At 47.8% G+C, this 13,755-nt stretch overlaps 1 protein-coding gene across 1 annotated transcript in view; it reads right to left on the bottom strand.

Moving 5' to 3' along the window:
* Positions 1–8,790: 8,790 nt before the first annotated feature.
* The window catches only part of RCHY1 (ring finger and CHY zinc finger domain containing 1), a 5,136-nt gene continuing 171 nt past the window's right edge, over positions 8,791–13,755 (bottom strand). Inside the window, exons 2-9 of the mRNA XM_026847893.1 lie at positions 13,605–13,751; positions 13,361–13,476; positions 13,200–13,278; positions 12,634–12,678; positions 12,477–12,535; positions 11,534–11,560; positions 11,141–11,261; positions 8,791–10,137 (exon numbers count right to left, since the gene is read on the bottom strand). Of these exons, the coding sequence (XP_026703694.1) occupies positions 10,009–10,137; positions 11,141–11,261; positions 11,534–11,560; positions 12,477–12,535; positions 12,634–12,678; positions 13,200–13,278; positions 13,361–13,476; positions 13,605–13,751 (723 nt within the window). The 3' untranslated portion in view covers positions 8,791–10,008. The remainder of the gene's footprint in view (positions 10,138–11,140; positions 11,262–11,533; positions 11,561–12,476; positions 12,536–12,633; positions 12,679–13,199; positions 13,279–13,360; positions 13,477–13,604; positions 13,752–13,755) is intronic.

Raw genomic sequence — 13,755 nt, 5'->3', positions numbered from 1 at the left:
AAGGTCAGGAGAAATGAGCGTTATCTCCTCCAGCTCCACTTCCCAAAAAGAAATGCAATCATTATGCAACTTCCTTTTTGTTCCTAGACCTTTTTTAGCCTCTTCAGTGGCCCATCCTTTCACCTACTCTTTCATATTAGTATTGGTCAGGTAGCTGAAGCCCAGCTCAACAGTGAGGCTTCAGCGTGGGATTTGCTGGCACTAAGCCTGCCTGCTAAGGTGTGGATACCGAGCTGTTCCTCACCTTCTTTTAGCAAAAACAGGGTAAAAATGGAAACTAAAGCAGCAAATGGTTGCTGCCCTTTCAAACCACAGCCAGCCCAGGAAACTCGGGGTTGGGAGCATATATGAGGCGAGACTGATGGTAGGACTGCTCTGTATCCTGCTCGCTCTCTTCCCTGAGACAGCATCCTGCTAACTGCTAGCTCTTCCCACCAGGCTCCAGAGAGATGATGCATTTAGGGAGGCAGGGGAAGAGAGGAGCACGCAATGCTGAGGCAGGAAACACTGTTAGCTACTCAGGATCCGAGGATGCTCAGGACAAGCAAAACTCCCTTTTACCTTTTTGGCAGCTAAGCAGCAGCAAATCAGGCCACCTTAGCTAAGAGGAACCACAAACTAAGCAAAAACACCCCCACCCTTCCTCTCTTGAAATAAATTGGATGGCATGGTGCTGCACTCACCCTTCCCAAAACCATGCAGAAAAGTCTCCCCTTCACCCCTACCAGCAAGAAGTTGCCCAGTAGGCAGTGCATCTGCTTTGTTCAGCTTTAAAACCCTTCCTGAGTTACAGCTCAATATTTTTCCAGCAACAGCAAAGATCAGGCAATAAAAAAAAACCAACACAAAACACCACCCCAAGCTATTTAAAAACAAAAATCACCCACTTTGCTCAAATGCTGCTACTAAAATAACTGAGAGAATAAAGGGAGAGCAAAAGCCATCACCTTCACTTAAACATATTTCCCAGGGAAGTAAATTCCTTTTTAATGAAGGAGAACAGAAACTGGGTGCCATCATCTGTAGGACACTGTGAGTTTCTAGGAGGAAGGCTTGGCCAAGAAACTAAACCAGACCTCATCAGCGTGGGCTAATTTCACATGCAAATTCGCACTTCATCTCTGCATCAGTAGTGAAAACCAGAGATGCCATCTTGTCCCCAGCACTGCTGACGTGTGGGGCCACAAGGCTGGCATATGGGGTCTGCTTTCCAGCTCAACCCTACACTTGGATGCTTAAAATGAACAAATGTCTCATCTACAATACAAGGAAGAGGCTGTAGGTATCTGGGGGTATATTCCTTGTTTCCTACAAGAGTCTAGGACCAGAAACCATCCCCAGTGCCTTTTCTTTCCTCCTCAGAGTGATATAAGCAGCAAGGCAGAGCCTCTGCCCCACAGCACTCGCCTAACAGGTAAGGTAAAAGAAGAAAGGATGGACATCCCACCTCCTGACACAGCTCAGGCCTGTGGAAGGGAAGGCACAGCCCCCGCCAAAGTGGAGACCCTCGTTGGGGTGCCCTCTCCCCTGCAGCCAGCCCTCTGCACTGCCGTAGGGATGTTAAATAGGTGACTCTGCACAGAATAAAGAGATGGGAGTTATTTCAGCTCACCCCGCGCCTCTGCAAAGCATGCTGACCACTCCACTCAGCTCCGACAGCCCCATCGAGTCTGCCTGCCCAGAAACACATAGGCAAAAATCATCTGCCTTCTGTGCATGCAGCTCTGATACGGGGCAGAGGGAGCAGGTGCTGAGACCGCACCAAAGGGCTTTTCTGGGTGACCATACCACAGCTACACCAGGCTTTACATTTCATTTATTCATAATGTATCCACGCTGCGACGTGGATGATGTGTTTATGTCTACAGCACTGTGTGCCAGCAAGGGCCAAGGCACAAGACAGCCTAAAAATTAACAGATGCACTTGCCAAATGGAAAGAGCACTTCAGTAGGGGGGGCGATGGCTGCAAACACCCCTCTCATCTTCCTAACTCAGACCCTCCAAGCGTACCCAGGAATTTCTGTCTTTCCACACTACTATGGCAGGGAAGAAGGGAAAACATCCTAGCAGGGACACCCCATAAAGACTTCATTTTTTTTTCCTTCTCTTTTTTTTAAAAAAAAGATGGGGAAAACTCTCTGCCACAAGCCTGTTTTATTTACAAAAAATCACAGCCCCCCATTTTTCCCAAAGACTTTCCACCTCCCCCCCTTTGGCTCAATTTAATCTCATAAATATTTTATTTATATAGAAAAAATAGCTCACATAGCTCTGTGCAGAACATCCCATTCCCCCAGCCTTTCAGGCAGCAGCAGAGTCTGGCAGCAGCACTGCTGATGACGTGATCGCTCTCTAGGTCTCCTGCCTTGCCCTCACTGGAGAGGTGGCAGGCTGCTTTCACCTTTTTTTTTTTTTTTTTTTTTCCCATTTGTGAATATGCTAATGTCTCATCAACTCGTTTCCAAGTGTCGTCTTTTCTGACTCGTGGAATTAATGGAGTATTAATGACTTATTAAAAGAGATAGCTCCTGGTTGCAGCCTTCAGGAGCAACAATGCCTGTTAGATGAAGTAATTACTTCCCAGGTAAAAGCAGAGTACGTTAAGCACCCAGCAGCTCAGACCAAGGCTGAAGGCATTACCATGTCTTCGCACCACATGTTCCTACAGCTCCAGCCTCCAACAACTGTCACTTCTACCAGAAGCCCACTGGAAAGTTTGCAACGCAAGAACCAAACGTCACCGAATTTGCTTCCGTAGCCCATTTAGCACGCATTGCTGGACTGCTGTCATTTTCAGGTGCCACTCCTATTCAAAGGTCATTTCTCAAACAACAGGCAGCTCAAGGGAAGCCCTCGCCTTCAGCTCTCATGCTCACAACTACCTTCAATAAAACCACTTGGCCTCCAGCCCATCCAGCTTGTCTTTCTGGATGCTATAGAAAGATTTGTGCTTTTTTATTTTTAGCCCTTTATTTTATTTACAAGCCAAGAGCAGCCTCAGGTGCCCAGCGCAAGCTAAGACCCAGCTGGGGAGGTCTTCTGCTCCCCATTGCCCCAGCACACCCAGGGCAGGGTGGAGGTCTGAGCTTTGGCCAGCAAACAGTGGCTCTGCCTGGGTCAAGGGGCACAACCAAAAGCCATCAGCCTCCGGTAGGACTTCACCCTTGAGGTGAAGTAACCTCCCAAGGGCATGCTGGAGCCCATACACTATCCTGCTACCTCCACCTCTCCCAAAAACCACTGCCACTTGCCAGCAGCTACAAACAGCCATGAGCTCCATCCAGGTGTTTAATTTCTTATTCTATTTTGCCAACAAAGCTACTTGCAAGACAACCAGAAAAAATAAGGGCTGATGGCCTAACTATTTCTCACGTCTTCAGGTAATCCATTATTTTGCAATTATTTCACAGGTTTAGAGAGGGTTTTTTTTTTCCCCTAGAGCACCCAGACTTCTTCCACCCACCCTATCCCATTTGCTCAGCCAGGCAGCACCTGTATTACAGGGACCTGGACTTGCAACTCTATCAGCCCTGAGGGACTCCTTTCCTCAAAAGCTGTAGGAGATGAACGAGAGGAAGAAAGGGGTGGGGCGGAGACTCCAAGGTCCCTCTGAGGCTCTGCTTCAGCCTCTGCCACACAGACTGGAGCCAGGTCCTTGCAAAAGACACAGGAATTGGTTCAGGTGTCAGAGAGCAACTATTTCATGACAGTGTAAAGTGACAAGTTACAAGTCCCTCGTGCAAACTCCCCTCCCAACTCCAACTGGGACCATCAAGAAGAAAAAGCAAAGAAATCACCCCATTTCCAGTGCAGAGGTCCCAGCACACCCCTGGGCTAAGCCAGACCTGCTTGGAACTGGAGAGACAGATGCTCTGCTAGCCTTCTGAGTTATAAATAGCACAACACGAGAAGCCTTTCCCTAACTGTGTTCCTTTCAGCTGGAAAGGAGTAACAGATGGTTTCTCTGCAGCCATGCAGGGGCAAGACACCAGCCTCAGCCCAGGGAAGCCAGGGCTCTTCTGCTGTGGGACAAGGGTTTTTAAGCATGCACAAGCAAGGAGCCTGCACAGCCTCAGGAAAGGGTTTTCTCCCACTCAAGAGGCAGGGGCCATCCGCAGAACATTCCCCATCTTTCCCCAAGCCCTCCCAGGGATGCAGAGCAAAACCACACACTGCTGTTCCTTCAGTAGAGTTTAGGGTTGAGCTTCACAGCCACTGCCACCAGCTCTGGGGTGCCACCCCAGTAACCTTCCAGCCCCAGCCTTTGCATTCACACACACATCCACAGGCATTCAGCCAGCTTGAGAGGAACTCATAGGAGGTGAAGGCAGTACAGGGCGTTTAATATGCAATATCCCTATTTCCCCCAAAACTGATGTTATTGGGTCCAAGACCATTAGACCACATCAGCCAAAAGCCGCACCAGAGTCTTTAAATCCATCCTTCCAGTCCAAAATTAGGGATCTCCTTTCCCCATTCCTCCTGAGCCATTGCCCTGCACCTTCCTGCAGGGATGGAGGGCTTGGCCAAGCTCCCTAGTCCTGCATCACTTTGCTCTTTGGCTTAATGAGTCCCTCTCCTGAGTTTTGCATACTTCGGCAGGCACTGACTTTATTAATAGCACTGCTGTCCTTGTTCGTGCCTGCAGCCCTTGCACCTGCTTCAACAGTACATTTTTCTCACAAGGCAGCAATAATCCCATCTGCTCCCAATTTTGCCCCATGCCAGCGAGCAAGGCTCGATTTTGGGTGGCAGGCAGCGTGGGAGCTCCCTGCCGTGCCCTGCAGTGGACAGCTCTGCAACAGCTCCCTTAGCCAGTGGGCAAGCCCTGGCCAAGCCACCACTCTACTTTCATCCCATGACCACCGCCTCCCTCTGATCCAAGTATTCTTCCCAGTCCCGACAGTGCCTGCCTGCTTGGGCACATCCAAACTCAGGCAGCCCCTGGTAGGATGGTAATGGGTGGCACTGTGCCTGCCCCAGGGAAGCACCCAAGGTCAATACCATGTCTCTTCTGTTGATGCAGCCCACAGCAAGGACAGGGCAGCAAAGCACTGTGCAACACCTGCTGTCCCATATAGCAGCTCCTTGCCTATCTTTATGCACGACAATTATCTTTATCACCCCAGAAAGCCATTCGTTTTTCTGCTGTGTAATGCAATTTAACTCCCTTTGCCAGGGAAATAAGGGCTTGGTGCCAAGCAAAATGCACAATACAGAGGTTCAGCTGGTGGCATCAGGTTCCCCAGCTGCCCCCCTCACTTCGCAGAAGCAAATACCAAAAGCAGGAGAGCAAAAGGTCAAAATCAACTGGATCCCAGCCCCAAGATCATTTTCCTTCTCAACCCAATGCAAAAGTCCAGCTGGAGGGAGCTGCTCTTCCAAAGCTCAGCTCAACTAAGGGTTTTCTTTCAGCCTCCTCTTATGGTTTGAACCCAAATAGGAATATTGCCAGCTGTAATAAAATTAGCATCAAATCTGCTTGGTTGTGGACTTGATCAGCATGGTTTTACAATTAGCAACACAGTCAAAGGCTACTTCGCTATTGAATTTTCCAAAGTTGTTCTCCCAGCTGCACCATGATATTAGCTAAAGGAACTGACAGTACTTTTTTCAGGGAAAAAAACAAACCAAACCCAAAAGCCCACACCACAAACAGGAAACAATTTGCTGGTGATGAGCAGAGCGCTCTGGAAAGGATAGGTGCAAGATGCACAGAAATTCAGCCTCGACCTGGGCAAGCCACAAGCCTGTGTTGTCCCACTGTGCTCCCCACCCAGCAGCAATACCAATCACCCCTACATCCTTCAGCCCTAACTGATCCACTCTGTTAGCTGTTCGTATTTGTAAGACCACGACCTCTGCAGCAGTCCTGGAATAGCATATCTCTTTAAATATATATTTAATTGAGTTAATGAACAAGTTTCTGCATCTGTTTCTCCATAGCAGCTGCTCACAAGGAGAATTTGCCTGCTCTGGGTTTTATTGTTTTTTGGTTTGTTTTTTTTTTTAATTAAGGCTGGATTGCTGCTTCTAGCTGCCCCTCAGCAGTATCTGCTGGCTGCAGATGTTCATGTCCTGCATGACCCACCATCACCAGCAGCCTTCACACTTTCATGGCTGCACAGTGCTTCTTTTGGAGGGAGAAGGCCTGCCACAAAGAGACAAGAGGTCTATTGGACCCGATGGGATAACAGCATCCTTGGCCAAAGGCTCTACAGCACAGGCGTTGGGGCGGCGACACAGTCAGGGTGGGCAAGCCCAGCCCTTCCCAAGGAGGTGGTGTGGACATCAGTCTCCATTTTTGCACCTGCCAGTGCAAATTCTTAGAGACACACAGAAGGCAAGTTACTACCCGTTGTCCTCCACCTACAGCAGCACTTCAGATGTGCTCAGCATCTCACCACCTTCTGAAGGCAACAGCTACCAGTGAAGCTGGGCTTGAGGCCCACCCGCACAGGAAGCACAAACAGTATCTATAACAACCCTGTGTAACACAAGACTTGCTTGCAAGGAACTCAGAAGAGTGTTTTACCACCTGCTCACAGAGCAACACAAGGTGGGGGCACCTCTGCCATCAACCCAGAGCATGCATCACCTAGCCAGAGACACTGCCACACTCATCTACAGAGACAGCCTGCCCCAGTTTTGGAGCCCACAAGGACTAGACATAGCTCTCCAGCCTTCCTCTGAGCATCCAGTCACTAGTAGCTTTTTTCATAGAAAAAAGGAATTTATTGTTTGTTCCTTACCCAGCTATGCTGTAGGCCCTCAGCACATCTCCATGTCATCTCTGCTTCTCCCACCATCACCAAAATCCCAGGCCTTGCTACCAGTACTGCCTATGGAAACGGTGTCTAAACAGTATTTGCCATCAGTGAGCTTCTCGGGTGTCAACTAAGAGTGTGGTCAAGGGACTCTTTTTTTTTTTTTCCCCCTCCTCTTTGGGAGGAGAAGGACTGTAACTGCTTTAATAACACAGAAAAAACAACATTCCTCCAATTCATCTCAAAAGCAACATTTGACATCACATTTTTATCCCATTTACAGTTCTTTTAACCCTGCTTGTCCTTTTAAAGCCAGAGGGAATTCACTTCTCAAGCAGTAACACTACTTTAAAAACATCTAAGTGGCATCACCTGAACTGTTTTATCCTGCTTCTGGGCTGCCCCAATCTCTGTGCCAAGCTGCTGGCAGTCGCCATGGGGCTAGAGCTGTTTGGGCAGCAGTAGCCTCTGAGTAAGACCCAGAGGCAGCAGCAGAGGTGGTGATGGGGTAAGCTCTGCTGGCATCAGGCACCCAAACTCCTCTGCACACCCAGAGCTGCTGCTGCTGCTTCCTCCCCATTACAAAACCCCTCTGCATGGCCCCGTTACCTGAACAGGGCATCTCCCTACAGGAACACAAAGCTCTGAGATGACTGGTATGAGCCCCACTGGCCCTCAGGGCTTACCTGGGAGCAGGTCTCCAGTGAGGGAAGGTAGTGAAGTCACCAGGCGACAGCACACATTTGAAGGGTGCTCCAAAGCAGCAGGGAATCTTGCTGGTAGTTTCCACGGAGGACCCAAAAGCATCATCCACAAGTGGCAGGAGAATCCTTCTTACCATCTACAGGAGCTTAAAGTCAAGCAGAGATGTCAGCACCATGGGAACACTTTGCTCCATAGGCCCGTGGCACAGGGTGTCACAGGGACTCAAACCAGCCCCTTCCCCCAGCCCTGTCCCCTCAGAGGCACACCCCAGGATGTCCAATCCCTAACCCCACTCACACAGCAAGGAGCCAAGCCATGCTCCTGCTGTGATTTTACTTCCAAAAACAACACGGTCCCCCCAGAGTTCCTCATTTTAACAGCAGTCCCCAGGGGCAAACCACCCCTTGGTACCCAATGCAGCCCATAAGCCCCCTGCCCTCAACACCTCCAAAAAACATCTTTCCCTAGAAGCACCCCCAAACGCAAGGAGATGCTCCAACACAACCAAGGAAGCAACCCTTATCTGCTCCTTCCCCAAACACCCTGCTCCCCCCAGCACAGCCCCGAGCTCTCGATGAGCTGACACAGCCCACCTGGCCCCACACATGGTTTCCCACCATGGGACTTGTCCACATTGCCAGAGAGAATGGAGAAATCCCACCTCAACCCAAAGCACCTGTTCTGCTGTGCAGTAGATACAGCCAACCACAGCCCCTGGGCTGGAGTGCAGAAGGGGTGGGATGGTGAGGGCAGGTCTGAGGTGGGAGAGCAGAGACATGGACTGGGAACCTGGAAAACCTGGGTTTTGGCAGCTGCTCTACTCCTGGAGCAGCTTGCTGGGATCACACAAGCCCTTCCAGTACCGGGGAGCCCAGACTGGGACCAGTTCCCCCTGCTGCTGTGCTTAGGGGATGACCCCCTCTGCCCCACCACAGAAATAAGTAAATACAGGGGCTGTGAAAACCACTATTTTTATCACAGAGACCCAGGGGTCACACATCCAGACATGTAACCCTCGTTTTTCAGCACTGAATCATAGCTTAAACTTAGCCAAGAATTTCCAGAGGACATGCGTAAAAGGAGAACACGTCACACATAGCATAATTTGTTTTAATAAAGAAGTTATTTTACATTTATTTATAGCAGTGAGAAAAGTGCTTCAGAAGAAGATACTCCAGTAAAGGCAAGCTACAGTAACGCTATCATCAGAGTCCTAATATTCATACATAAAGGGACATTGTCAGATTAAGAAAAGCTGTTGTTTTACAATAGAACAAGTTAAAACCAAGTAGTTGTATGGTGAAGAGTAAATGGGCTTTTAATTTCATTATTAGAAACTATTGGCATGTTCTCAAATTCTCAGGAACTAAGAACTTTAATATTTAGACTGCAAAACACTGGGCACAATATCACATGAAGAAGGGTGTGAAGGTCTGTTGTTTTTAAAAATACTCCTCCATCCTCTGTTCTCTCCCTCCAATGGAATCAGACACCATTAAAAAAAACCCCAAACCACAGAAAATTGGTCCCTGCACTACATGAGTGCCTCTATGAGCTGCTGTTACTTCAGCAAACATCTCAGGCCCAGCCTGAACTATTTGGCCCAATGTCAATCATGACAAGACAAGTATGTGCTTCACTTTGTGTACTTAATCATCAAAACATCAAGCTACATACACAGCTAAAACCCTATGACACCTCGGCCTTTGTAAGTGAATAACGCAAAAGGAGGAAGAAACGGGTGTAAATGCAACTGCAGCTGGCAAAGGAACTGGAGTGAAGACAGCAGGGCAGAAGGGTGTCTGGGGGAGAACGGCGGCCTTGTCGCTTGATTTTTAGGCCGTTCACCATACACAGGCAGGCAGGCCGGCCAGCCTTGTTTCAAAATGGATTCCGTGCGCACACACGTCAACAGATCAAGCCAAAGGACGCAATTTCTGCAAGCTCACCCTTCTCCAGCCACTTGCGCCGATGGCTCCGAGGCCCTAGAACAAACACGTCATTTAAAAGGAACAAAACATACTAACATAAAAACTTTGCAGATGTCAGCTTTATGTAAAAAGGCTGCTCTCAAAGCTACCAATTTTCCTCAACAGCTGCAACCAGCATAGCTGTACCTCCACCTCCTGCTATGCTCACAACCTTCAGCTGCCCCAAAACATCTTCTGCTGCGTCAGCTGCTGAGCATTTCTCATTTTGCATCTCATTAGTTATTCTTCTAGGCTGTCTCTTCTCAGAGAGTAAATGACTCTTCTAAAGGGTAGTTCTCTCCAAAAACTAACCTTTGATGGGCATCACACTTCTCGATGAGGAATTTCCTGAAGGGCCTGACTGTGCTGTGCCCCAGCTACTAGGGAGAGGAGCACAATTAGCAAAACTCCTTTGCACCATCATTAATTAAATCCTGTAACCATTTCATTGGTGCCATGATAACTTCAGAAAAAAGATTTTACTGATAAGTGGGGGGTTTTCTTAAATAGATAGTCTCCTCCACAACAGTTTTTCTTGCCCAGCTGAAGGCAGCAGGTATCTTGGTCACTGCTCCTCCAAAGTCAGCCGGCATCTTCCATCTTGGGCGGTATTGTACGATTCACAGTTTTTGCACTTCATGCCTAGGAGATGGAACTGCACTGTAGACCGGGCATTGCAGTCATTGCAGAGGATCTACACTCACAGAAAAGAGAGAGAAAAGGGCTTTAGCATCAGCAGGACACCCAACAATATACTACAACCATGCCTCTAGCAACCACAGGACTGCTTTGCCATCAGAGGACAAAGCAGAAAATATCTTCATTTTGAAGGCAGCAGGGCTGATTTAACTCTTCCATTTGTAACTACTCAGATTGCACTGTATAATCACAGAGAATTTACTTCTAGTATGACAAGGTGACTCCTTGCATAAGTCAGGGACAGACACACTCTGGCTTCTTCTCTTGGTGTAGGAGGAAACCACCAGAGAAAGCCTCAAGTGAAAATGACAGCAGATTGACAGCAGCTAGCAACATTAACCAGTCTGCTGTGCAAGACAGGCAAGTGAGCCTTCTTCTCAAAACAGGCAATAAAGAGATTTTTTTTCAATATCCCAACTCCAGCAGTTGGTAGGATGGGTTGTCTAAACCTTAAGAGATGCAACTAGAACATTAATGACCAGCGCTGTAATAGAGTGTTACCTGCAAACAGCAACCAGTTTCACGGTTCTGTGTTAACACAAAGAAACAGAAAGAAAACTGAAGTCTCTACGTGCTAGACTGCACAGATCAGTAGCTGAGTATTTTTGCAGAAAACCCATCATGTGTAGTCTGGAACATGAAGCTCCAAGCTGTTAAAAAACAAATGTTCCTGCTTTTTGCTATGACAGCACCTAATGCTACTGGAGAAAATGAGATACTTCCAGAGACCAAGCCATTCCTGTGCTGTGATACTACAACACTAAGAAGCTGTGGTTTTGGGGTTGGTTTCTGTTTGTAGTGTATGTGGGGCGTAGGGTTTTTTAGTGTGTTTACAAACCCAGTCGGTGAATACTGTAAGCCAATACAAAACATTTCTTCATCACTCCCTAACCATTAGGTTGACTTCTGATCCAGGACAAGTTCCTAGTGCCCTCTACTGCCAGTAATGCACAGGCACAGATCTGCCAAGAACAAGACATTGGCATCTCATCTCTTACCTCCACCATCATGTTCTGATACTCTGTGGGCATAGGAGTCTGCGCTACCTCATCATCCAGCTGACGCCAGTACCTTGTCATATCTAAAGCTGAGTGCATGCACAAAGGACACCTGTAACCTCTGGCACAAAGGAAAAAAAAAGTCTAAATCAGAAGATGGAGTAGGGCCATGAAACAAGTATACTCAAAAAGGACAAGCTTCATATCATATCAGTCAAACAGAAAACACCACGAATCAAAAAGTTCTTGCACAGAACTGGAAATTAAGAGACCCCTTTACCTTTAGGAGTTGGTTTAAAATTACTGGTTACAGGATTGGCATCATGATCTTCACCTCTCAAAATAATCTGGACTACAACAGTATTAAGAGAAGAGATGCTTAGAAATACTTACTCCTTTAGCATGTCCTCGTAACATGTTCTGAAAACACAGTGAGAAGTTCAGTAAGAAGAATGCAATTACTGACCGGTAACACATTTGAACTGAACAAAGGGAAAAGGTGCAGAGCTATCCCCAACTCAAAAGTTAAAAAAGCTTCCTAGCAAAATCACTGGGTATTGAGGCAAAAATCCAGAGATGAAGCACATCTGATTCCATTTTAAGGTCTTCCAACTTAACACAAGGGAGCAGTCTCAACACTATGACAATGATTGTGTGGTTCAAGTTTGCTGAAAAAACAGTGTGATACATCACAAGGTAAGTTTAAGATGCGAAAAAAGTTGAAGGAAGATTCCATCTGTGGAGATCTATATCAAACACAGAGACAATGGGGATAAAACCAGGAGTCAATGGAGTAACAAAAACCTGCATCTGTAATACAAAACAGAAGCAGAAAGGGAAAATGGAAGAGAAACATGGCATCCAGTGCTATATATCACATCACCTGAAAATCCCAAATAAGTTGGCAGGTTTTTCAGTGCAACAGAGCAGTCCATTGTCTTGGGGGGTGGGGGGCTGTCTAAAACTTAACTGATGGGCTGCCATCAACCTCTTAAAACCATTGTGTAACTGTTTTCTGCACCAAGGGGAGACTTCTCCACTTGAAATTTATGTAGGGATTCTTGAAATTTAAAGTAGCAACAGAAGGAAATTCAGCATGAGAAAATTTAGAATGAACAATATCCAGGTCCCTCCACCACTGCCAAAATTCACTGTGGAAGGAAGCCAACCTTTCTAAAAAAATTATTTCCTGATGAAACTGAGACTATCCCCTACAGTGCAAGTATCTTAAAAAACAGCTGTAAAAAGCTGTTACAGACTAACCAGGCTTGTAGTGCCATTGAATAAACACCATACATAAGGCAACAGCTATTCCCTAGTATCTGCAATGCTTTACCTGTGAAGAAGGTGACCACATGGCAGAACATGAGCTCCAACACGAGATGTGTGAATATCCTGTTTCAAGGCAAGTAGCAGACAAAAGCAAGAAAATTAAATCAAACACAATAAAAACCACAGCCACACACAAGTCCAAGAAATGAAAAGCAGCTCACCTCCAAACATATTGGACAGTCCTGCCTGGAGACATTTTCAATACACTTCTCAAAGACAGAGGAAAAAAAAAAAAAAAAAGTTGTTCAACTGTCTGGATTCTTGTATTTTTCTAAATTCTCAGATTCCTTTACAATGGTAAGATGAAACATTACTGCTTGCATTTAGATTTGAAGTTCTGAGAATTAACAGATGGCTTAGCATATTAAAAACCAAACAGTTTCAAAACATACATAAGGAACTCCCAGAACTCCCGCACCAGGATGCGGTCTAGCTTTTCCTATACCGCAGCAGGAACGGGAGCTCTAACTGACACTACTGTTAGATCTGCAATCAATAGCCCCTTCTGAAAGGAGAGGAGACCAAGATGTTTATTCCCTATAGCTTTAACTGCGAGCAACACCAGCCCAGAAGCACTCTGTGTCGCGATTAGGTGCACTTAAGAGAAAAGAGAGCCTGCGGCTCCGCCTGTCCGTACGGCCTTGGGTGGAGATGAGGCACCATCAGCCTTCACTTTCAAGGATGGTTTGGTTGGTTGTTTTTTTAAGACACGGAGTTCAGTTCTTACCTTGTGCTTTCCTCGAAGACTCAAGCTTAGGCATAAATTGCATTTTGAACAGTGGAAAAAGTCTTCCTTTGGACCAATCCTGAAGAGAAATGCGTCAGTCAAGGCCCGTTCCCCCCCTTTCGGTACCGCCCCGCCGCGGGGCCCGAGCGCCCCTCACGCACCTGCAAATGCCACACTCGGCGCAGTGGTACTGCTTCTTGTCGCGGTCGAAGAGGTGGCAGATACCGCAGTAATACTCGCCGAAGAGGCTGTGGCAGCCCTCACAGCGCTGCTGCGCCTGCCGCCGCAGCGCGGAGAAGGGAAGCGGGGAAACGGCCGTTCAGTGCCCGGCCGGCCCCCCACGCAACATGGCGGCGCGCCCCCCCCCAAAATGGCGGCGCCCTCCGGCCACCCTACCGGACCCACCTTCTGCAGGAGGCGGCAGCGGGTGCACTGCACCTCGGCAACGCGGAAACGGTCCAGCCGGTGCCCCTCGGCGCCATCGTGGCACAGCCGGCAGGCGTACAGCTTCCCGCAGCACGGCGCCTGCGAACGGCACGGCACACGCTCAGCGCCC

This window comes from Athene cunicularia (genome assembly GCF_003259725.1).
Source record: "Athene cunicularia isolate RWA chromosome 4 unlocalized genomic scaffold, athCun1 chr4_part2, whole genome shotgun sequence".
Lineage (NCBI taxonomy): Eukaryota > Metazoa > Chordata > Aves > Strigiformes > Strigidae > Athene > Athene cunicularia.
This window is presented reverse-complemented; position numbering and strand designations above follow the sequence as displayed.